This window comes from Corvus moneduloides, chromosome 5 (genome assembly GCF_009650955.1).
Source record: "Corvus moneduloides isolate bCorMon1 chromosome 5, bCorMon1.pri, whole genome shotgun sequence".
NCBI classification, from domain to species: Eukaryota; Metazoa; Chordata; class Aves; order Passeriformes; family Corvidae; genus Corvus; species Corvus moneduloides.
The window spans coordinates 12246249-12271526 of record NC_045480.1 but is presented as its reverse complement, the minus strand read 5'-3'; the positions used below and the strand labels follow the sequence as shown (position 1 = coordinate 12271526).

General features: G+C 36.8%; 1 protein-coding gene across 11 annotated transcripts in view; it reads right to left on the bottom strand.

Moving 5' to 3' along the window:
- Positions 1–25278, bottom strand: part of JAKMIP1 (janus kinase and microtubule interacting protein 1) — a 147212-nt gene that overhangs the window by 45686 nt on the left and 76248 nt on the right. For all 11 annotated transcript variants that reach the window (XM_032110301.1, XM_032110300.1, XM_032110307.1 and 8 more), the window contains 7 exons: positions 17679–17888; positions 16919–17038; positions 15002–15148; positions 14251–14391; positions 10976–11035; positions 2868–2996; positions 1509–1637 (listed from right to left, as the gene is read on the bottom strand). In XM_032110301.1, coding sequence (XP_031966192.1) covers positions 1509–1637; positions 2868–2996; positions 10976–11035; positions 14251–14391; positions 15002–15148; positions 16919–17038; positions 17679–17888 — 936 coding nt within the window. The remainder of the gene's footprint in view (positions 1–1508; positions 1638–2867; positions 2997–10975; positions 11036–14250; positions 14392–15001; positions 15149–16918; positions 17039–17678; positions 17889–25278) is intronic.

Here is a 25278-nt window from a genome sequence, read left to right as displayed (position 1 = left end):
GACCCGAAGTAATTTACATGTCCCATAAAGAGCATACACTGGTCAGTTTTCCTCATTTACACACTTACTACACTCACCACTACACTATAGTAGGTATTACTCCCTAAGTCCAGTGATGCCCTAAAAGGGACTGGATCCCACAAGGTACTAAACAAAAAAGGATATAAAATAAAGCATGTTTCTGGAGACCCTCAGGCACTGAGGCTCCTTGAGCTACTGCAAGTATTTTCCCCCCCCCTGCTTCAGATACTTTTTCACCCAAGCAGTTTAAATATTCCTACAGGGATTTTCCTCCTGCTTCTTTTCATCTTTGTGTCCTTGTTTACCTTATGTGTCATCTTAAAAGTAATAGGAAATGTTCATCCCACCAAAATAAACCATGCAAAAAGCTAGTTTCTGACTCACTCAAGAGATGGATTTGCAGGGATGCAAGAAAAAACCCAAAATGCCACTAAAAAGAAATAACAACAATTTCCAAGTCTACAAAAAGTACAGTCTGCAAATGCCTGCCAAATAAATTTTTAAAAAGCCCATGAAGGCAAAGAAAATATAAAATGGCATCTCATAATTGTCAAATAGATGACTGCCCCAGAAATCTTACTCTAATAGTAGATGGAATTATTCCCCCCATCCTAATTCTATCTTGAGAAGTGATCTCCAAAGTCTATTGCTTTCCTTGGCTAAGTGTCCTACTTAAAAAGAGAGTGTCAAAACTGACTAGGCTTTTGTAAGATGCTGAGAACTCTACAAATGAAGCCATAAAGCAGTAATTCTACTATTATAAGAACTATTATTTCAAAGAAAAAAAATCAAAAAGAAGTTTAGCTTGGTTGAATCCTTTCCCACCAGTAATTTCTAAACTAAAATAAAAAACTAAATTAAAATCATTGTCCTTCTGCATTATTAGCAATATACTGCAGTGGCACTGTACAGTGAAGGCCAAAAGCAGTAAGGCAGTAACATGTAATAATTCACAGTATTTAATATGTTTCTCCATTTCTGGGGTTTGGGGAAATTGTAGAGGGAAGAAGGTGAGGGTTTTTTTAACTGCTGGCTCGTTTTCGACTTGGTGTCCATCAGAAGCCCCCACTTCTGGTGTGAAAAACTGCTTTTCAGTAGGCCAGAACTAAGATTTGGGTAAGATTTTTGATTCATATTTCGGTCAGATTTTTAATATACTCATATGATGAAAGTACCTAAGTACTTGTAACAATCTATCCTGTGATTCACTTAAAATCCATCATGTTACTATCCAAATTGCAGGTTCCAGTGGGTTATCACTTTCATAGCACAGAAATCTTTAATATATTATACACACTAGAACAAAGTATAATGACATCTTTGTTCTGATTGCACCAGACATATCTAAAGTGTCACCTTACTGATGATACCCTCTAATCCTCGTTGGGATTCACATCTCACTGACCTGCAGATACCGCCTGCTATTACAAATTGCTTCATGTTTTTCTATTATTTCAGATTCGAAGGCATTTCAGTTAAAAAATTACCCTTGCTTCTCTCTCTGCATCCAGGGTTCCACCAACTTGCTCTTGGAGCAGTGCATATGCTCTTTGCAAAGCTTGATACTCTCTTGTTAGCTGGCAAAACCTGAGTTCAGCTTCTTCTTTAGGCGTGCTCTTAATGAAGAGGAGGAAAAAAGAGGATTTGTATAAATATATATAATAATGAGTTTGTATAGAAGACAGACTCACAAACATAACAAGCAATGCAACTCATACTAAATCTCAAAGTTTAATAAAAGTATGAAATCCTAAATCAAGTGGAAAAGAAAGGAAGGAAGGATGATGAGTAACTGTGTCTACCACACAATTTAAGGACAGTGTAAGTTACCATATGAGGCAGCAATGTATAGAAATGGGAAAACTGTCTAGGGAAAGATGAGAGGAAACAGTTTTGTGCAACATGGTCTTCAGCAACTGCAGAGCCACAGCAGCTTCAGGAGGTGTTCATTCTATTTCTCATGCAGTCCACCCTTCCCTATCCTTACACTTTTTCCCTACAATGCCAGGGTAAAGCACACTGACACAGAGGTTACATTTCAAAAACTGTAAGGTATTTTCTTAGATTTATTCTTTTAATATCAAGTATTTGCAAAGTCTTTATTTTCTTTGAATTCTGAGCCACTGATTTTAACACATATAAGGTCTTTCCTATACTGCAGAGGACAAGAAATGTCCTCCACTTTAATTAATCTTTGCTTCAGGAACTTGAGTTCTAAGGAAAAGAGATTAAAATATTATTAGATATTAAACCTAGGGGGAAAAAAAAGCTTCTTCTGACTGAGGAGTATTAGGCAGAAGTTAGTGAACAAGAAAGAAAGATGAAAAAGAGCATCTAATTCGTGCTTTGTCCTCACGCACGCAATCTTCCAAAGCAGGCCAGCGGCACTGTATATCACAGAGCTGAGACAACACATGTCACTGAGTATTTACTACCTATGATCATTTAAGCCTTCATGAATTGCAAAGGTTTCTCTGAGCATTGTGAGCAAAGAAAGAAAATCCTGATTGTATCAAAACAGTCAAATAAATTATAAGGTTGAAAGGCAAACTATTGTCTAGTAAGTATTGACTTTTGGCAAAGCAATGTGCCTATTCATTTTCTTTTGACTAATAAGAAAGAGTTGGAGAAAAACAATTTTATTTCTCAGCCCAGTATCTGTCAAATTTGTCAGGCAGAATATTATCTTATAATTTTTACTGCAAAGTGTATACGTTACCAGATTTGAAAAAACCCAAAGGAATTCTCTGCCAAATCTTTCACAGTTCACGTGGTACAATAGTTGAATAAAAGTTTGTATTTATAGTTCAACAAGTAGAAAGAAGAACGAATCAGTTTCTACTTACATCTTCCAAGTCTTCTTCTGGTGTTGCTGGTGTCCTGTCTGTTTTATCTGTGTTGTATGAAGTTACAGAAGATGTTTCTGAATCAACAGATTCTTCGTCAAATCCAAAAAATGTCTCCACAACATGCCTCTGAAAAATTCAGGTTTTTTAGTTACTAGCAAAACAGATTAAAAGCACCAATGACCCAGTAAGCAGTAACGAAGGTCTTCTCTGATGATTATTTTAGTATTTAGGAAGAAAGAAATGTTCCATTATAAACTCTTGCTCTCTGACTAAATGAGCTACTTTTTCAAAATCATTTATGTAAGAACCTCCAAGAACTAAACTGCACATAGCATAGAGATGAGGTAAATGCCAATAGAACAATGCTTTAGCAAAACTATAAAACCTAACTACCAAAATCACATAAATCTTACAAGATCCACAGTAGAGAATTCCAGTACCTGTTCAGAAGAAAGTAAGCCAGTACAATGCAACATGTAAGATGTGCAACCAAAAGAAAAAAAGATATTTGGGAGACAAATGTGGAAAAAATTTAATTGTCCATACTGATGGCAAAAATAAAAAAAAAGAAAAAAAAAATCTATTTTGGAAAACCCTACTTGAAAGTATAAATTAATGCTTACCATTTATTTTTTCAATATCATCATTCTCATTTTTTTTTCAAAAAGTTTTCTCCAGTACTATGTCTAACCAAAAAGACATGACATGGGAAAAACAGCATTTCACTGTGGACTTTAAAAATTTTACACAACATTATCAATTAAATGCATGCTTAGAAGAAATTAGCAGCTAGTGAAAGTACAGTATCAGTTGTGAAAAATGTGAGTTTTTTTATATAAACATAGAGAAAGCAGCAAATTTCCATGGAAATTCAACTGTTAAAAAAAAAATTGCTTATAATAGAAAAAACAGGTCTTTAACTGTTATTAATCAATAGAAAGCATAACTTTTTACACCACACAAGTATTCTAATAATCCAACACAATTTCAGAGAAGCAAGAAAATTGAGAATATTTTTAAAAGTGTGTTGCTGAAAAATGGAGTCAGGTTATGAAGCAGCCTAGACAGGGAGGCTAGTGGAGAGAGGTGGCTGTAAGAAGATGAAGAATGATCTGTCTATCCATCTCTGTATGTTTTGCCACTGCTTGATACTGAAGCACAGATCTTGATGTCACTGTTTGTTGTTTGGTTTTTTTCAAATATAAATCACAGGTTGTCTATGAGAAGATAATAGCTTATTCAGTAAAACAGCCACAAGGATAAAAAAAGTTATCAACTGTTATTAATTCCGAACACCATGAAGCCTATATTTCAGCAGAGCCAAACCGCCTGAGTGGAATTGTGATCTATCAGTTTAAAATTCATGATACTGAAAGGCTCTATTTGTAATGCCCTATCTCATTATTATTTCCAAATATTTACCTTTCCCTGCAGTTTTTCTCTTACCTACCTTATTTTTCCAGTAAATCTACATAAATACTACCTTCTCTTTCTCACAAAACCCTGTAATGCTCACTATATTCTTTCAACTCAACACAGTTCAGCAGTCAAAATACTCTGTAAGGGGTACCAAAAATCAAGCTTGTAGGCGTGACTTTTTGCCTGCATGCATGACACCATGTTCTCCATTTACAGTCTGCAGCCCTGGTCACCACGGTCTGCCAGGTCCCAATCTCATCACTCGTAAGCTGAACAAGTCCATAATAGTCTCACAGTACAGCCAATTCCACTCAAATTGCCAAAGACAGCTCCAAGGTCATGTCCTGAATCACTCAATTGCTTAAGATGAATCCTTCAAACAGTACTTTAAAAATTTCATTCAGAAACCCAAAAAGTCATATATTTTCTAAACAGACTATGTTTATTCATGTGCATGTAGATAAATATGATGCAGCACAAAAGGCAAAGAGCTTTGAACAACCTTTGGAAACAATTTTCCTTTTGCAAGCTACTAGACCACCACTTCATGAATTCGTAAGATCACAGTTATGGTGCTACAGTGCTGGAAAGACATTACTCGTTCCTCACTTGTTTAGGAAGCACTGTGATCCTTCCACCAGGCAGAGCTATGTCCAAGGTGCTTAAGACAAACAATTCCCTGGGATAATTTAATCCTTTCACCAGTTCACCTTTCTGCCCTACTTAACAAAACAAAGGGCACAAGGAATAGGTTTAAGCTCTATTCTAAAAATATAAAGACTTATCCAGAAAGCTAATTTATTTTCTCATATTTGAATTAAAACCGTTGCAGACTTCTTTTTCATAAGTAGAAAGGCTTACCATAAAAAAAAAGGTATAATTAGTCCTTGGGAGACAGCCCATCCAGCTTTTTCCCTCACTGAATACTGGTTGCAGCTTACAGACACCTAGTAATACTACAAATAAATATTGGAGGTTGAAAATAGAGCCAATGAAATGGTGCTATTTCAAGTTGTAGGGAAGACAAATTTGCAATCTGAGTAGCCAGCTCAACTCACCTTCCTGACTCCAAACCGATTTGCAGATACAGTTTCATAAACAGGAAGGTACATTTTATGGAGGTAAAGAAGATAGTTGCAGGTAAACAAAACTCAAGAAATTATAATGCAAGCCATATCCTCACTTTGCAGTGCAGATAAGTTTCACTCAAAGATGTTGAGAGTAAACCCAGACCAAAACTGCACTCTCATGTTGATACTTCTATATCCTGCTCTTCTGCCCATATCTGCCTACCTGTGGATGGGGCTCAGAACCACCACAGGCTTTGGAGGATCCCAGCCAAGGACAAGCCACTCAGACAACCAAAGATTGACCAAAAGATCAGCTGACCCTGCTCACGCCTCCTCCTTCAGGGGTGTTTGGCCTCAAAATGACAAACACACTCGAGCAAAGTTCAACCAAAATGCACTGTATTGTCTGAAGACTGACAAAGTAAGTGTTAAGACTTTGAAAAGGCTAGTAGAAGGGACTTCTAAAAGATGGAGAACAAAACTCCAATTTATTATCATATGGCACAAAGAATCCAGTACCATGAGGTCGGCAGCAGCTTAGTTTTAAGTGACAATAAAATCTACCATACCTATGGGATTTTTTGCTACACCTCTGCTGTACAGTCACTTTTAGGTAACTCAGGCCAAATATGTGTCTTCTTTTAATCCTGCATGCACACACTCACCCACACATTTTCAAGAAGTGAAAACAAATTGGCATAACAACAGTGATTTTGATTTTAAATTGAAGTATATAGGCTGGAGAAGATACTTAAAGCAATGCCTTTTTTGTGAAAAATACTACCTGCATTTAAAATTTCACTAGTAGCAAAAGTACGGGAAAATCATGTGCATATATCAATAAATAAACCACTTGATTATTAGATGTGAGGGAATTCTGAAAAAGAAAGAATAGTATTTCCCATCACACTAAAAAACCCCAACACTTAAAGGAGAGTTAAAAGTCAAAACTTTTAAATGCTATAAAGACTGCCTGTAATAATATTTGGAGTTACAAGTGAACCAGTTATTTTTAAGACTCCTTCCTTTTTAGAGAAGCTGTATATATACCATGTTGTGGACCAGATACTTTCCATAGCAACAGAGATAATATTAATAATATTTAATTATTGTATATTACTTGTACATGTATGAATTGCTTCATGACATAATTACAAAATAGCCAGTTTTACTGTTGATCATGTAGTATCTGAAGCAACCAGCTACAAGAACTGATTCACAGCAAAATCAAAACAAATTAATTCGCAAGGGAACAGCTGTACAGACAGAAAAAAAACATTCCACACAAAAAAGACATGTGAGTCATACAGTTGATAAACACTGTAATAAATAAGGGAGCATCAATAAATACATCAACTCCAAGGAAGATTCCAATCATGGCTCAAAAGATGAACCACAATGGTTTCTGAAAAGTATATAAAAATGCACAATACTCACTGGATTTTTGTACCTATATAAACTATGTTTATTCAAGTTTCATTCAAGCTTTTTCAAAAATGGGAACATTCTCAATTAACAACTTAGAGATTCCTTTATATTGGTTTGCACATTTCTTATTTCTAAATCACAACTTCTTAACTGAGAAAATAGTCATGTAAATTGCTGAAAAATTCTGATTTGAATTCTATTAAATGTCATGCATTTAATAGCAAGTATTTTTCATGTGGATTTATAGCAATGTTTTCACATAATTTTAAAGTAAAATTATGCATTAGGTCTTTATAACTCAAGTATTAATGCTTCTACTGAAGTATGGTGCTCAGTAAACATCTGAGTTTAGAATACTATAAATTAATAATGACACAAAGACTACAGTATATGCAAATTTCAATATAATCTGATTTCTCTGTTGCTAAAGCAGTTTCATTTTACATTTAAATATCTCATTTTCAGGGACCTAATCAAACATGATGAAAATGATCCAAGATATATTTCCTTGTAACACCATCAGATGTGCTTGTCAGTAACTTCTTACCTTCGTGCTTGTATGTCATTTCTTGGCAGCCAGAAAAATACAGACACACCAAAGCACAGAGGCAGAGAAAAAAAGAGAAATATAAAACAAGAAATACGAACTCCATCACACCAGTGTGCAGGCTTTCCACTACCACAAATATAGTTCATTTATTAAAGTTTAAAAAAAGGCACAAATCCATAGAATCCTGCAGTTACCAAACAAGCTGGGTAAACACGTCTTACTTTCAAATGCATGACTCCATCCATCATGGAATGAATGTAAGTCCATTCCAAATGTCAAAAATAAACAAAACATAAAAAATACTGTTTCTGAAGTTTCTTGGTTATTTCACAAGAAAAACTGGAAAAAGAAAATTTAAAAAAGAACCATGGAAAAATCAGGTTGCTACATTACTCCTCCAACCACCTTGCAAGCACAGAGGTGATAAAGCCTTTTGCTGCTCCTTTCCTCAGGGAGCCTGAACCAGTTGCCAGCATTGTTCCATGGACTCCTGTGCCCCTTGGGAATTGAAAGTGCACTCAGTGAAAGCTACAGTAGCAACAGTAACCTAGTACGCCTACAAAGCTCCAGAAATAACACTGACATCTAATTACAAAACCAAAAAATAAAATTAAGATTTTCAAAAGCTTCTCAGCTGAACTGATGTTCCGAGCTGTAAAGGCTACCAGATCAGCCTGGCAGATCATTCACACAAGATGTCCCAAAGATGGAGAAAGACATGCCATGGATTCTGTTCCAGGTAACACAAACAACTGTCAGGAAAATACTCATTAGGAAACAACCACAGACTCTCTGCAGTCAAGACCATTTCAGGAATGAAGGAAGCTGGAGTGTACAAGCACCCCTTTAAGAAAATCTGCAAGAGGATGAGTATAAATCTTCGCCCTGTGCACCATGTTCCTGGTTATTAGAACAAAAAAGGAATCATTCTATACTGTCCAGAATGAGCTTATATGACCACTTTCATGAAACCTCATTCTCATGAGTTATTTCCTCTTTCACTTTGTCACAAGGAGTAGGAAACATCTGGAAATAAATATAACTCCACTAGCCAAACTGTGTTAATGCTAGTTTTGTATTTAACAAACCTTAGAAAAGCAAAGCCAAAGATTTAGACCAGTAATTTCTTTTTCCAAGTGTTTAGTTAGGAGAGATTAACACATAATTTCATTACTATTCTAAATAGGTTCTATCATCTTTAAGAGATAAAAATCTTGCACAGATAATAGACAGAAATAGACTTATGCTGTGCATGTCTATATATAAAACAATTCATCTTAGGCTGCCTTTAGAGTCTGTGGAGAGAAACTGTCAATTTTAGGACAAAACTCATATGTCCTATTTAGATATCTACTTCCAACCACTTAATGTTACCACTTTGTCCAGAGTGAGATGTCTGTATCTCATGTCCATTAGTGACATCTAACCAGCATTTTCAACACTCAGTTAAATAAATTCTACAATTTTCTGGATTCCTGATATAGGCTGTAAAAACAGAGAGGTTGAAGATGGTAAAATCCAAACTCATCTGAGTATGCACTCCATTCTACATACTATTTAAATTAAAAACTGTTGGAAAACTGTGGGAAGCACAGCTTCCTTTGAGGATTTCGATCCTCACAGGACCATACAGGTGGCCTGGAAGAAAATCAGCCTGTATGCCAGGATTGGATTTTTAGAAGTTAACATCAACAGCCGTTAAACTCTGAGCCAACACTGCATATAAATGTGAGTAGTCTACAGGTTTATCCAATGGCAGGTAATGAGACAGTAGTATTATTGATTACTTCTTTCATTCCTTAAGGAATTAGGTCATTTAGAAAGTTTAAATACAGTTACGTATTAACTATGTATTAACTATATTAACTAGTGTGTATATATGCTGTAACTACTATAGTACATAAAATCCCATTACTCTTCTCTCACAAATTTCTCTTTTTTCACTTGTTTTTGTTTCATAGTCCTGCTTGTCCTTTCAGGAGATAGCATCACATAGAATTTCAAATGGTCACTGCAGCCACTGAAGAGCTAATGGACAGGGGATGGAATAATTTCTAGCAGAAATGTCTGCGACTGATTAACTTGCTCTTTCTGGTGTATTTATCATACCCTAAAGAAGAAGCACACCCCGACTATCTCTGCTGCCCATATGCATACAATCCTTTCAGTAAACTTTGCAGAATTCCCTCCACTATAGCCCTCTTAGCAAACAAAGAATAGCATTGCCACAAAATTTTAATGGTATCATGCCCATTCTCTCCGTCCTCATGTTTTTCAACTCGCTTTGGTCAATAAGGAAGAGACCACAAAGCATCAGGTTGCTCAAGACAAAATAGGAATGGTACAGAGCCCATGTCAGCTGAAGTTCTACTAACACAGAATATTTTTAAGACATAAATGCATATTTATTGAAGTTTTCAGCCTATGGAAATTATCATCACCAGTTACCAACACCTAAAAATTGACTTAACTAGTTTTGTTTCATGAGAAACTTTACAATTTAGCAAATTATCTTACACATTTAACTTACAGACAAAGGCTTATAATTAAGAGAGAACTATAGAAAGTACAGTATAAGTTACATACATATATATATTCACTTTTGCATTCTGTTTAAAATTGCTCTCAAACCACAAACTTCCAGTTATACTACATCAAGAAAGAACGGTTTACAGTTGCTGCAAATATATTTGTCAGGATCTATTGCTATTTCTGATTTTTTCTTTTTTCCTATGCAAGAGACACATCATTATTAGAAGTAGAATTTGAAGAAACTACCAGTGAAACAGAGAGTACCAAAGGATAAATCTTTCAGAACATAGGCATTAGAGTGCAGAGCAATAAAAAAGCACCACCTGGGGGTTACCAGGAATAGACTGTGCAGAACACTCTGACACAAGGCACCCATTTATGACAGAATATATCTTAAGATACCATATAGATGATAATGATACATTCACTCTTCATTTCCATTTTTTCCCTCTTACTCCATTTCCCACCTCCCACACACATGCTCCAGGCTGCTAATGTTTAACGTCACAAAAAACATTATTCAGCAAATTACTTTAAGCACATATTACAATAAACTTTAAGGGTACTTTCTGTAGCAAAAATTTTCTGGTTTTATAATCTGCATTTTTCTCTTGAACCTTGTATTCTAGAGCAGAAAATTTACTAGAGCATAACAGTTGGAATTGTCTTACTACTTATATATCACATACAGAAATATTATTTTAGTAACATCTCCAGCAATAGTTATTTTTTAATTGTGATTTAGCTCTGTGTTGGTATGAGAAGTTTAAAGGGGATATGTTCTTTAAAACAGACTGAGTATTTTTCCTTTGAAATCCTAGTTGTTTCAAGCCATTAAATCATTTATGCCGCAAGCCACTTGAATATTTAGGTTACAGTGGCTAGAAGTGTAATTTTATTGTTTATTTAAAACAAACCCCGAAACAACATCACTTGTGTGCAGTACTAAACACTTGAATTACCCTAAAAAAATGAAGAACTCACCAAAGTAAGCAGAAGAATTATATGGATTTTACTTATTAAGTAGAGCTTTAACTTCAGGCAGTATTTGAAACAGGTGTTGTTCACAGCAACAGAAATGCATGAAAAACCGAAGGTTTGCTCACCTTTGGAGGCTTCAGACTTTTCCTCCTCTGTTTTTTAGACCGCAATAACCGTTCTCTTTCCTAGAAGGAAAGAGAACATTTTGGTATGGGTTTGTTTTAAAACTATACTTAGATATGTCTAACACAGAGATATATCATTAACATCTTTTTAAAGCCTCTGGTAAAGCTAACACGATGTCTTTATCCTTTTGAATAACACCATGTTACACCACACTGCACTGCAGCCTTATGCCTTTAGCAAACAAACCTTCAGCCATGTACTTCACGCATTTGATGGGAAGTTGGCAAGAAAAGGCCTTGTAAAGTACTGAGCAGAGATTTCTGACAGTTCTTTTGACTCTTTTACCAAAAAGCTCACTATGGAAACAGAATTCAGAGTCTCGCTCCAGTGTTCAACCATCCTGAAGAAGCAGGTCAGTAGCCAAAAATGAGTCCAGTCTTAGTAATTAAAAGTCATTATATCAGACAACTCTGATATACAAGCATGCATATGCAGATACAGTGTTACATCTGACTTATCCTTGTAGGGCAAAAGTCTCAAATCCAAAGGCACTCTCAGTCTGTGTCAACTTAGTTGGTGTCTTTTTTCTACTCCGGTTTTGGTGCAAGATCACAATAAACTATACCATAACACAAAGAGGTCATGACTGGAAATGCAAGATTTATGTTTGTCTAAATCCAAGAACACTGCCTTAAATTCCAAAGGAGAAGAGGAGGAAGAGAAGGTAAAAAATGCAAAGCAGCAAGCAAAAAAACCCCAACAACACAGGAGGCAGGTGCTTTGTCTTCTTGGTTTTTTCTGATTCTTTCCTTAGCTCTGTATCTTTGTTTGCAGCATCTCTATTTATAAAAGACAGATTGCAGTTCCAAGTGCTTCTTTAGCAGTTATTGCTCACTGCATGGAATTATTCTATTTAATAATTTGCTTTGCATTCAGTTCAGAAACCGGAAAAATAGGAAGCTCACAGTAGAAATCACAATAAAATTATTTATCAGCACATTGTTCCAGGAATTAAGTTTTGGTAAATGCAAAATAATGAAGAAAAGTACAACAACTTACATAGCACCTTGAATACACATGGTTTGAAAAAATCAGGAAAAGTAATGACTGTCAAGGTAGAATGGTGTAGGTATTTCAAGCTGCAGAATAATATTTTAAGCTGAAGTCAAAACCAGACAGTTGAATTTTATACTGTCGAAGAAAAGTGCTCTCTTCTCAGATACCTAGTTAAAGCACAGTCCCTGCTTTAACTGGGGTATCCTGTCTCCAGAGTACTCCAGTTAAAGCAGGGACTGTGCCTTAACATTTGTTTGGACACCAGGCACGTATTCAAACAAATGCACTCCAGAATGCATGAACACTTCCAAAATCCCAGTCCTTCCTGTTTCTAATCTTGTTTGTAAGAAGATGGCTTAATTTACTGCCTCAATATAAATCGAGCTACCAGAACAATAATAATGCCAATTAAAAGCCACTAGCATCTTTTGCAGTCATCTGAGTTTACCTTGACAGCTTTTCTTTTAAGAACTAACCAGAACACCACTGTTTGTGAGAGAAATCAAGTTGACAAGGTTTCAACAGCATCAAAGATACCCTACAGATGACACTAAATCAGTTCAGGCAACCCTACTGCCTAAGACTACTGTTCCTATTTCTGTGTATCATATTGGTCTCAGCTGGAGTTAAGCTGATGATTTTTATATTAATCAGATATGGGACATTTGGGTCATTCTTGTAACTATGATACATTTGTAGTCTGTAGACATGTGGTTTGGGCCAGAAAAGAGAGCTCAAAAGCGCAACAACGCACAGAATTCCACTGCATTCACAGCGAAGGCAAAGGCTCAATTAGTTTGTATTAAGAACCAAAGAAGTTTCCTAGTTAAAAATTTAACTGATTTTTGCAAGTGGAATAGTATCTATAAATAGGAAACAAAGCAAAAATGAAACAATATTTTAAATTATTTTTTTATTTTACTTTCACACTAAACACAAGTTAATATTATTTGACCAAAGTCAGGATACAATATATTTCCTCATATCACTAGCTGAGACATTAAAAAGAGATTCCTTTCATTCCCACTTTACACTGAAATGTAAGTGAGGTTGTATCTGCCATATACTGCACATCTAATGTCCTATCACCATCCCTGCCTATGCAGTTTTACGTGGATACTAAAGCAGCATTGCCCTGTGAACCCTACATCATAGCATCTGAGTAACATCCTAGTGCTTGTAACACTGTGACACTGGAGAATGCACACAGACATCAAACTTTAGCACTGATTTCAGAGAAAAACCCTGGGTCAAAATCACAGAGGAACTGCCAGGAATTGAGACAATGTTCCAGATACAGCAATGACATACCTCCTTGTTTTTTTCTTTTTAGAACTTCTATTTTTATTTTATTTTCAATGATGTACCCAATTGTTTAATTTTCTATTTAGACAGAATGCTCTTAAATTCTTTTTATCATTTTGTAGCAGTCAGTAGTGCCCATTTGAGATGTCTGAGTCTGCCTGAGTTCCAGATGCTGCTCTTGAATGGCAAGGGTCTCTGAGAAATTATGTATAATTTCTGCCAGCACTAGAAGGGTTTATCACAAATTACACTAAATAGCACTAGACACCTCTAACACAACTTGAAAGATTCCTCATCAAACACAGCTTGAAGGATTCCTGATCAAACACTGCAAACATCTATGAGCATCACCTTAAGAACAACCCTTTGGAGTCAGAGGGCAGCAGCTGTGCAATTCTTATCCTAAACCATGCTGCTGCCTTTGGTTTGATGAACCACACAGAGTTCTTCCCATCTGTTTTAAATACAGCTTGCATGGCCAGCTCAGCTAGAGATGCTTAGCCAGGTGAAATTAACACCATCATGTTCCTTTCTTTTAGGAAAACTTCTAGATCAGGGAGTGCTTGGGTTTGCACCATGATTTGCATCCAACACATTTTAGTCATTACATTTTGGAAAGTGTCCTTTACTCAAGTTCCTCCTTTGTTGACAGCCAGTTTTGCAAGTAAGGTCAATGGGCTGATGATGCACTTTTCTTCACGAGCAACTCATAATAGGTAAATATTTTTAATACAAAGATTCATACACATTTCAAAAAAATGATTCACTACCTGAGAAATAACAAGAACCCTTTGACACCAAAGAACTATTTCTGTATCACCACTACAACTGCAGTTAAAACATTTCTCTGAAATCTTTAGCTTGTCTATAGATGTGTGTGCATGCACATGTGTATACCAGTCATAAACATTACCACTGTGAGATCATCAATAACATGCTGTTGTTCTTTGACTTGCAGTCTAAGGAATTCAATTTCTTGTTCCTCTCGTGTGCTGCTGAGATCATTTAAAGATGTGTGCCTTTTCAGTGCTGGTTGTGCAGACAACTTCTCTTTCTACAAAAATAAAAACATAAAGAATGTTTTAAAGTGTCTTGCTGCAACAGGAGAAAAATTCTCATGTGTGATGTAGCAACCAAGAATTCTTTGAACTCATCAGTGCATACTCCACTACAACACAAGGCCTCTTTCAACAAAAAAACCCCACGTTCTATATGCCTCTGTGTTAATCTCTCACATAAGGTATTTTAAAATAGAATCAAAGAACACAGTCTGAGAAAAAATTAGCAGATAAGTGAACTCAATGATCTAGCATAGTGCATGCACTCAAATTCAGTTCTGACTTCTAATCATAAAAGGAGTATTTATTAAAGCTGATTTTTAGTCATAGCTTTTTACAGCCTGCAAAAACACTTTATCTATCTGTTCTCCTTTCCCTTAATCAGTGTGAATTGATACAACACAAAGCACATGCCACTCTGAATTTAGAATATGAGTATTCAGCTGCATTGTCTGCATTTGACAGTTGCACCATCCCACTGTGGAGACTGATGTGTTTGTGTTAGAATAAAAGCCTCACAAGCACTTCCACTTCGAAGTAACTGTGTGCAGTGTGTTCTTATAACATGACGTCAGAGATGATTACTTACCAGAGAAGCTCACTTACCAGTTCTACATTTTCCCTTGATAAATTTTTTATTTTCTCTTCCATTCTCTGGATACATTGTAACATATCATCATTTTTTTTGCTCATCCTCTTATTTTTTTCTACCAAAGGCTTCAGCTGACTTTCTGTCTCCCGAGAACGTTTCAGCTGCAATGGCAAAGAAACAAAGTTAGCTGTGCTTAAGTTTACCTTTGAAGGAAAGAAGAAATAGGTGTGTTTTCACTTTCCTTTCTTAACTCAGAAAGTTTAGCTCTTCTGCTAAATGGCATTTGAGATATACACCACTGCTGAACTAAGAACTACAGGAGTCCAAACAAGTAAGATGTAACATTTTTGTACTGTCTGCCAAAGCACTAAATCTGGTCACTGGATTTTGCATGGCAAACAGTTACGATGATCCATAAAAGGATTTCTTCACAAACTAATCTCAATACATATAAGCTTCTTATGACTAACTAGGTCTCTAGACAAGCTGTTTCCACCAATTTAGCCATCCCTTATGAGGAGGACACTCTTCCTCCTCCAGTTTAAAAACCCCTTTACCTAATGCATAATTAGAGCAATGAGAAAGTCAGCCAGAGGGCACAGATTCAATCTCAGCATTCTGCTGACATTTTCAAGCTGCTCAATTTTGCTCCTGCGGTTTCATTATGTTAGACAATTACATGAAGCAAATTACTGCTCTTTCTGGCATTTGTGCATATTCAATATTTCACTGTTTTTACTTCAGGAGCTGTTTTGTTTGAAAAAAAATCTGTTTTTCTCAGTCAAAAGATTTTTAAATTTAATGAGTTTTAACTGGAAAGGAGAAAGAGATAATAATTTTTTCCTGAGATAATATCACTGAGTATTTGGTTTTCTGTTTCATTCTTGAGAAAATTATTTTTCATAGTGCTTAATCACATGGCTTTGATGATACTACTGGTTTGATGTGTAATATTGTCTCATAATATAAAACCTGCTCCACATCTATTTCAAAATATATTTCTTATGCCACTGAATCTAGAATCAAGAAGAGCACTTGACTGAGTCATACATGCCCTCCATCTAGAGGGACACTGAAGGATACATTACAATACTTCAGCATTCTTCAGGGATGTTTTGAATTACTTAGGCCCACAGAAAGGATTAACAAGGAGGAAGATGTCAATGTTTCACAAGGATGTCAGTGTTTCACTCATGTATACTACTGACACATGGCACCACTTCAGCCCTCCGCATAATTTTAGAATCAGATATATAGGTTCCATCTGTCTAGAATGAAAAATCTTTTCTACTGCCGCTAGAACTAGGGCATTGCAGGACATACATAAACATTCCTATTGTGAAATTCACTTCCCATTGCAGTCAATGTGAGTTTTACCATTAACCTCAGTACAAGCAATTAAGTCGTGATAAAGGCTAAAAAAATTCATTCTTAAAATTCATGTCATATCCTTTCTTTCCTAAGTTACTATCCCTCTCCTAGGATAATTTCACCTACTTAAGAGACTTCCCTTGAGAAATGGCAGATTTTTCATCACTAGCACAAGAAAGCTTTTTTAACTCCTAGCTAGCATAACCATGTCACAAAAACAAATTTCAAAAGGATGAATACAGCAATTTAATTAGGATTATGTATGTTTTACACAACATCATTACACAGTGCTACAGGCAATATACGAGTTAACTTGATTACTATGACCCCAAAATAAATTTCTAAATTTTTATTTTTGTGGAACAGGAAAGATTCCATCCATGTCTTCTATGGTTACAAGATTAATTGCTATAGAAATCTCTGTTGTATTTAGATATAATTGACTGAGGCCAACCAGGACTAACTTGTAAATTATTTACAACACTGACTTTCCAACATTAAATCTTTTGCCATAAAGATGCCCTCCCAGTCACCATCTGTGTTATTACTAATTAATTTACCAGTTCATTTCTTTCATCTGCTAGGAGAGTGTTTCTGTCTTCCAGCTTCCTTATTACAGCATTCAGTTCAGCGATTTTTAACTGAAATCTCCGCACATCTCGTTCATCCAAATGCTGCTCCTTTAATCAAAAACATAAAGATTTATAAAATTACCTTTTAAAAAATATTTTACTATCCATAGCTTAATATCATGGCTTAGCAAGTGTATTGTGCAAATTTAAAACAGGCTCATACATCAGTGTCTGGAAAACTTACTTTAATTAACTGAAACAATAAATAACATCCTGTGAAAATGCTACATGAACAGCATCTTGTGAAATGCATCTAAAGTTTAACAATGAAAAAAACCAACCATCTAGGTAAACAATATTCCACATATAGCAGGTTACTTCTCACCAGTTTCTTACTCTCAGCTAAAATAGTTCCAGTGTAAAGGACATAGATTAAAATCACATGGCTCAGTTTTTGAGAAGTATAGTACCTATTTTCTAATGGTTAAAATATTCCTAAAGTAATGAAATACTAAGAAAATACTGGGGTTCACAGCTGAAGATCACAGTGTAAATTCTAGAAGTTCTATATCCACATATTTTTCAACATTCTTTGCAATTTAAGGAGTTTTTAAATAATCAGTGAAACAACACAGTGCAGCACCAGGCCATTTACCATTAACTGGTCCTAGTAGTAACCACGAAACCAATGTGAACACCTAGGCAATTATCCAGAGCTGAACATTTGGAAAAAACACCATTTTCTTACCGGACTTCCCATCAGTTCGCTGATATCCCCTACTCCCGCAGGAAGCTCTCTCTTCGGACTACTGTGGTATCGTTCTGCCTCCTTCACTTGGACAAGCTGCTCATCCAGAGCTTCTTTCTGAAGGAGCAGTTTCTGTGTATGGCCTGCCTGGACACCAAGGTCTTTCTCCAGAGCCAGAATCACCCTGTCTTTGCCTTTTATCTCGTCCATCTGGAAAGAAATAATGCACGAAGGAAGTTTCTGTAACATCCCCAAGTGCTCACTGCATGCAAACACAAACTTGCAAAAACAAAGTTCTGTTTCTCTCAGAATTACACCAGCACCAAAACTGTGGCTGCCAAAAAGAAAATACATCTCCTCTGTAGTCTTCTTCTCTGTCCTTAAACAAGTTTCAGCCTTGGCTTGATCATGAGTTTCCTTGGTCCAGTCTCAACTCAAGAGACAAACAAAACCAGATGCAAACATAGTGAAACAGAATACATAGTCACTGAAAATATCCACTTCATCGGAGGATACACACTTTGAAAAGGAGAAGAAAAATCTCTCTTCACTATTGTTTTAGAGAAGAAACACAGCTAGTACAAGAAAAGACAAACACACCCTTTGAAACTCACCTGGGTTTTGTTTCAAAGCTTGAGCCACACACATTTGCCCCATGTTGACTCCCTCTTTATTAGTGAAAATCATGTGTGGTGAATCTCTTCACAGACATTTAAAATTAGTAGCATATACATGCACAATATTTAAACTTAAAATCTTAAGCATACCTATGTATTTTATGCGCCCTTGTTATAAGATTCAAATGAAGAATAGCCTTTGTGTAGAAGGAAAAAATAAGTGCACACAGACCATCAGAATAAAGGGTAGGAAGAAATAGTTCTTAAACACCCTCTCTGGTTACTGAACTGTGTGTTCATACATCTCCACACCAAATAAAGCACATTGCTCGCAGTGATCTACTGCGGCTCTCATAGGATTTGTCCCTCGCAGCATCAGTGTTAAATTCACTTTGGTACTATTCCAAATGCTTAAGGAAGTGACAATCTGCAGCAGTTACTGTAGAAACAGATTTCTTAACAAGAATGTTAGCCATTAACAATATACTTATTTGAACTGTGCTGTATTTCCTTCAGTTTAAGAAACTGTTTTCTTGGCCAACATAAACACATGGAATTCTGGAAGTAAGAGTATTATAACCTTACTTGAAAAAAATAAAATAGAATCATGAACTTGTTAAATCATACATTTGTTGTTTATTATAGTCCACAAGAATTGCAGAAGTAATTTATAGCTCAATCAAAGTGATTTACAGGATTAACACAATGAGATTACATGATTGGATGCAATTTGCTTCTTCAGGATTCTTGCCTTAATCCTTTCACAGTCTACAAAGAACGTGAAAATTAGTTTGTCTACAGAACCTGACTGGCAGGAGATGGCCTGGCTGAACCATGATCAAAGATAAAAAGGTCAGATTTGAAGTTAATAAGCTGGTCTAGACGACTCTGAAGTTCTAACTGGAACTGATGAAGATTGGTTCTGATGGAGATTTCTTCCCTGATTTAGAAAAGTTGCTGTGTCCCAACTCCTCATGCAGTAAATAAAACCAATACTTCCCAGTGTGTCAATTCACATTTGTGAGACTTCCAAGTATGCCAAAAAGGACTTGCAAGAAAAGAACGCAGTTTTGTTAATGGAAGAATTTGCAACGTGCAGGGTTTCAGAGGGACTGTGCAGTGAACAACAATGACAAAAATTAAGCAGCTGCCTCATTTACTGAATGCTATCTGTCATGCACACTGATGTATCAGGGAGCCCTCGGGAGGAAAAAATGTCATGTAACTAAATACTGTGGACAGTTTCGCTTTCAACGACACAGGTGTTCACACTGAACATCCATGTAACTGACACAGGAATTTGACCAGGCAAGGCACACATTCAATAAGAAGACCCAAGGTTACACAAACAGCCCTAATTTCAGATACTCAATTAGTAGCATTTTCATACTCTTCATATTCTCACAACTTAATGGGAAATGCAATGTCATAGGGTTTAAGCTGGAAGAAAAAAAGGAAAGCAACTATCTTGGTACGTCTGCTACTTGCTGAACTGCCGCAGAACTGATCCTTTGGAACAGATGTGACCAGTGCAGCCACGCCCATGTCACCCTCCTCCCACACTTCCACAGATCAAAGCGCACAAGCTCACACAAATTAGAAAGAAATGCCATGAAAGAGCATGGCTTTGAGGTGGGGGTTAAGGAAAGGCATAATTCTCCTCTGCTTTTCCTACTACTCTTTTCCCTACCATAAAAAAATCTACATGTGGCAAATCTTTCTGAAAACAACAAATGCCCCATGTCTCAGTCAATCATAAAAGTCTTTGAAACATTGATACCATATAATAGCAATGACTGCAGATCCTTTCTTATTTTGGGTTTCTATTTTAAGTTACAGGTATGCACTAGAGAACCTCTTAAACACACACACAGATACATAGAACACTGCAATAGTGTTTCATTTTTTATAACCACGAACTAGGAGAACAAAGAATTTCTAGGCAACAAACTCACCACAAATTGATAAACATGACTAGAACTGCAGCAAGAATGCCTCCAAATTCTGCTTCAGAAGCATGGGGGTCAATACAATTGTGCTCTCTTCAAGAGGACAGTTACACCCTATATTTATCCAATGTAACTGCATCAACCTTTTTAATGTATCAATTTTCTTACATCTTACAACTGCAGTCTGACCCAAAGACTTACTATCTTTTTCAGCCTTGCACGGTGCAGAGCAAATTGGTTCATCTTCCCTGCCTGCTTTCTTAACAGAGAGTACAAATTCGTGCAGAGTGGGAAAAAAAGGAAGAGAAGTACTTTACAGTAATGCAACCTCCCTCAGTTCCATGTGGGAGAGATGGTCAAGGGCCCAGGAGGGAATGAAAGAGGAGGTACATTACTAAGAAAAAGAGAGAGATGGTTTAGGTTTAAACTGAACATAAGCTGCCATAGAAGACAACTTTAGTTTAGCCTAGTACTGTATATTCTAATAATTGTAAAAGATCAAACAAAGTCTCCATGTCAGTTCTGCCCCACTGGAGCCACAGTTCGTTACATGAAGGCAAAAAAGTTGGTAGCATAAAGGAAAACAGCCTAATATAATTGGGCATGCATTAGGTATGTCTATTAGACACATGTATTATGGTCTCTATTTTAGTGGGGAGAAGCATATCTTTCCTTAGGCAAATGAAAATCAAAACGGATTAATCCAGGTTCCCTGTTGCTTGGTATTTTAATCAAGCACATGTGGAAACAACACTGTCATAGCCGACTGTCTAAGAATCTACATGGTCTTAGAGAGTAGTATTTTTAATTAGATTGAGTGACAGAGCTGATAAAAAAGCTTTCAGGCACAGAAGCCCTTCAGCAGATGAGATTAAGAAGCGTTTTCGTGTTTTCTACCATGGCATTGTACTTGAAGGACCAAAAAGTGGCAACTGGAACCTGGCTTGCACTAACTCCCACCACTGCTTTCACAGATTCCTGCCTGTTCTGCAACTCATTTGAGACCTCTCACTAAGATACAAAGGAGAGATAACATCTTTTCTTCCAACCTATTTAGCATAATGACATCCCAATCATGCACTGGGCTCACACATATTGTTTAAATCAAATATACAATCCCAGAAATTCCTTCCAACTGCCTGCTTAGGTTTCAAATTTGTTCTCAGTTTAAAACAAATTTACCCACTTTTTGCAGCTACAAAGCAAAACAGAGTCACATGAACTCTTTCACATTCTGTTTTGCATGGATTTCAAAGTACTTTAGAGCACTGATTATTTTTCTGTATGCATTTAAGGGTGGTTCAAGTCAGTACAAAAAGTCTGTGGTAGGAAGGCAGTGGAGCAACATGAGGCTAGAAGGTATTTTCAATCATATGTCTTGAGAAGAAAAGTAGCAGAAATACCCTGTGAAAGAGGATTTAAAGAAAATAAGATCATTCACAAGCAGCTGCAGAGGCAAATTACTGAGAAATCACCTTGAGTAGTGTAACTAACTCTGGAGCTCCTGGTTAAAATTAGAGTTTTTTAAATATCATTTCTTTAGGGGTTTTGTGCTGTCAAATGTTAGATGCTGAAGAGAGACACAACCTGCATTATGTCAATGAAGAGCTAGCATTTATAGCCTGTGTCAAAATTATCCAGGTTCCTAACAACAGGTATGTAACTGCCCCCTTACAGCTAAGAGAAACGAGCAGAAATGAGTCTTTTTAATAATATTTATCAAACATGAAAGGGAACCAAGCCAGTCACTGGAAAAAGCATCCCCTGCTAATTATGCCACACTTCAACAGCTACAGTGAAAGAAACTCAGAAACCTTTGGGGGAACTTTAGCCTCTCATGAAGTTGAAAAAGAAATCCCCAGGGAATTAAAAGCCACATCTATCAAGGCAATGACATATTCAGTTTCCAAAGTGGAAAAAGCCAGCTGCTGCATTGCCAAGTGTAAGACCTTCCTCTTTAGCCATCCTCGTAAAAGTTACCTCCTAGCCAACTGCAGAAAATAATTCTACAGTGCTCTTCTCCAGAAGAAATTTAATTAACCTTTATACTAAGTGCCTGACACTGAAAATAGGGCTATCATGACAGAAGAATTGCTGGTTACTATGAATAACAAAAAGAAGATGCTACTCAAAAAAAACTCAGGTGAAGATTCAACCAAATGGAATTAACATTTTTTACATTTATAAAGGGACACTGAGACCTAACAACAATATCCCAAGCTGAAAGCCCACCTGAAGAGAAGAATTAAAATATTCCAGAGTTGTGCATAGTATTCTTTACAAGAGACATCATCAGCTATTTAAATAAATGCTTGCTGCTTATTTGGGTAACAGAGAGAAAAGGGACAAGAGATGCCAACCATTCAGCTGAGTAATAAGGGTCACAGACAGAGGTGGATAGCACTTAGTCTTAATTTCTTGTGTACTTTTTCTAAACCAACAGTCAATAATTTCCTCCACCAGCATTTCCCAAATATTTTTCTGAAGTGTGTAAATCTCATTTGAAGTTTTGATAAATTACACAAGAAACATCACATGGGCATAAAATCCCAGAACTTACTGAAAAGAGGTTTCTCACATATTTCTCGAAAGCCAACTACTGTCTCAACTACCAGATTTTTCCTATTACCTATCCCAAGTGTTCATTGACAGAGCTGTAATGAACAAGAAGTCAAAAAGATAAAAATGTAGCAAAGCTAAGAAATACAAACTTTAGGAGATTGTTTGTCCGGGTGCTACACCATATGTAACTTTCGTGGGGTTTAATACTGTTCTAAATTTTGTAAGGAGATACAGAAGTCAAATTTGTGACCTTCCTAACTTTTTAGAAAATATTAAGAACAAACACAAAATGCTAAGCCTGCACTATAAAAAAGGTTTCATTAGATCTACTTGATTCAGGGAAAAACAACGTCTGGCTGGAATGCTGCCCAGTTAGCTCCTAAGAGAACAAGTATAAATCTTCAGAGGATGGAAAGCCAAGTATTATTTGCAGTCCTACAAAGCTGGAGGTGGTGGGTCTTTGCTGCAGATTAGCTCAGCCTTGGAATGCAGCTGAAACACGCGTCTCAAACAGATGGCAAAATCCAGGGAAGAGCCTACAATTTGATATCAGCAGCTGTGTGTGAAATACATGCAGGGTTAAGCAGCCGAGAAGAAGCACACTACAGCCCTACCCAACCATGCACGACTGCCTTGGATGATTCAAAGCTCAGCTTTCCAGTCTCAAAACTCGAGACTTTGGTTAGGAATCAAAACTCATGCACACGTGCCACTGCACAAGTGAAGTGAGAAAAGCCAGGCTCCACCCTTCTCCCCAGGCCAGCAGAGGATCAGGGAATGCCCCTGCCAACAGCCAACTGTGCCTCTGCTCCAGAATTTTCAGAGACAAATGTCTCTGCATTGACCCCAGGGATGAAAGTAACATAAAGATATGAATTCCACTGCCTTAAAATGGCAAAATCCTAGTAATGGGAATGTAGGAGAACATGAATGTTATTAGAAAACTGTTCCCATCAGTAGGTAATTTGGGATTTGGTGGAGCATTAAACTTTTGCTTCTACTATTTTTCACATTTTACTGAAAAATAGTTGCTGAATTTCTTAGAACACAGAAGTATTTTATTTGTTCATCTAAATTTTATCCCTTAAAAACTGAGGGGAGTAACACATTTTAACAGCTTTGTCTATTGCCCATATGAAGAAACGGAATGCACTGCTCCCCAAATTTGTGGATGATACCAAATTTGGGGGAGCTGTTACCACACTACAGGATAGGAACATCATTCAGAGGACCTTTCTGACATGTTGGAGAAATGAGCCAAGAAACCCTCACAAAGTTTGCCTAAGATACAGTGTCCTGCCCCTGAGAGAGTTCAAGTGCCTGCAACAGTTGGGTGCCAAGTGAAGTTGACAGTTTTGCAATGGGAAGAAAGAAAAGAGGAAAAATGGAAAGACAAAATGAAAGATTTTTGTGTCCTGTAGGGCAAGTTGGATATGGGTCAGTGGTGAGAGCTTGCAACGACTGAAGTTAACTTGATACTGGGCCAAACCAGGAGGGGTGTACCAAAAGAGATTTAGCCTTTTATTAAGCATACGTGAAACTATGCCAGGAGCACTGCAGCCACTTTTGGGCTCCCCAGCACAAAAAAGAAGGAATTGACAAACTGGCCTAAGTGCCACATAACTGGAGGAAGGCCAGTAAGACCACTATGAGGCTGCAGCATCCAGCATTCAAGGAACGGTGAAGGTGCCAGGCTTGCTGAGCCAGCCAAAGGAAGCAGGCAGGACGCATTCCAATAGCAGATAGCCATTCAGCCATCCAAAGGGGAATACAGCGATGAACAAAGCACATGTTTCCCCAAGATACACAGCAAAAGGACAACAGTGACAATCAAAAGAAGAAAGAAATTTCACAGTGACAGGGCTTTGGGGTAGGCTGTCACTGTTTAACCCCATCTTGGGAGGTTTTCAAACTGGACTGGAGGAGGCCCAGAGCAGCCTGATCAAACCTTCAAAGCAGCGCTGCTTTGAGCAGGACACTGGACCAGCTGACCTGGAGAGGACCCTCAAAATTTTTCCACAATTGTATTATACTCCCAATGCTAAATAATACTAAAGACTATGGACACCTTATTAGTATAATCCATACTGAGGACTTAGAGAAGCATATTAAGAGCTATACAAGGTTAGAAAATACGAATTTGTGAAGGACGTGAGCTGAAATTTTGGTTGTCCTGAACTGGAACAACCTAATTCTTAATTCTGAAAAGACATTTGTCAGAAGCCTTCACTTAAATCATTAGATGCTATGTTACACAAAGACACAAAGCTGAAACCATAGTATTTTTAAAAAATCAATATAAAAGGTACATGGGGCTTATTCAATATAAAAGGTACATGAGCTTATTCCGTAAAAGGGTTTTTCTCTTGACAAGAAGTTTCAGTGAAACTGCCTGGATTTCTACCTTTAAAAATTGCTTAATCTGTTAACTCAAATTCTATTATTTCATGTCCTGCATTATATTTATTTGGC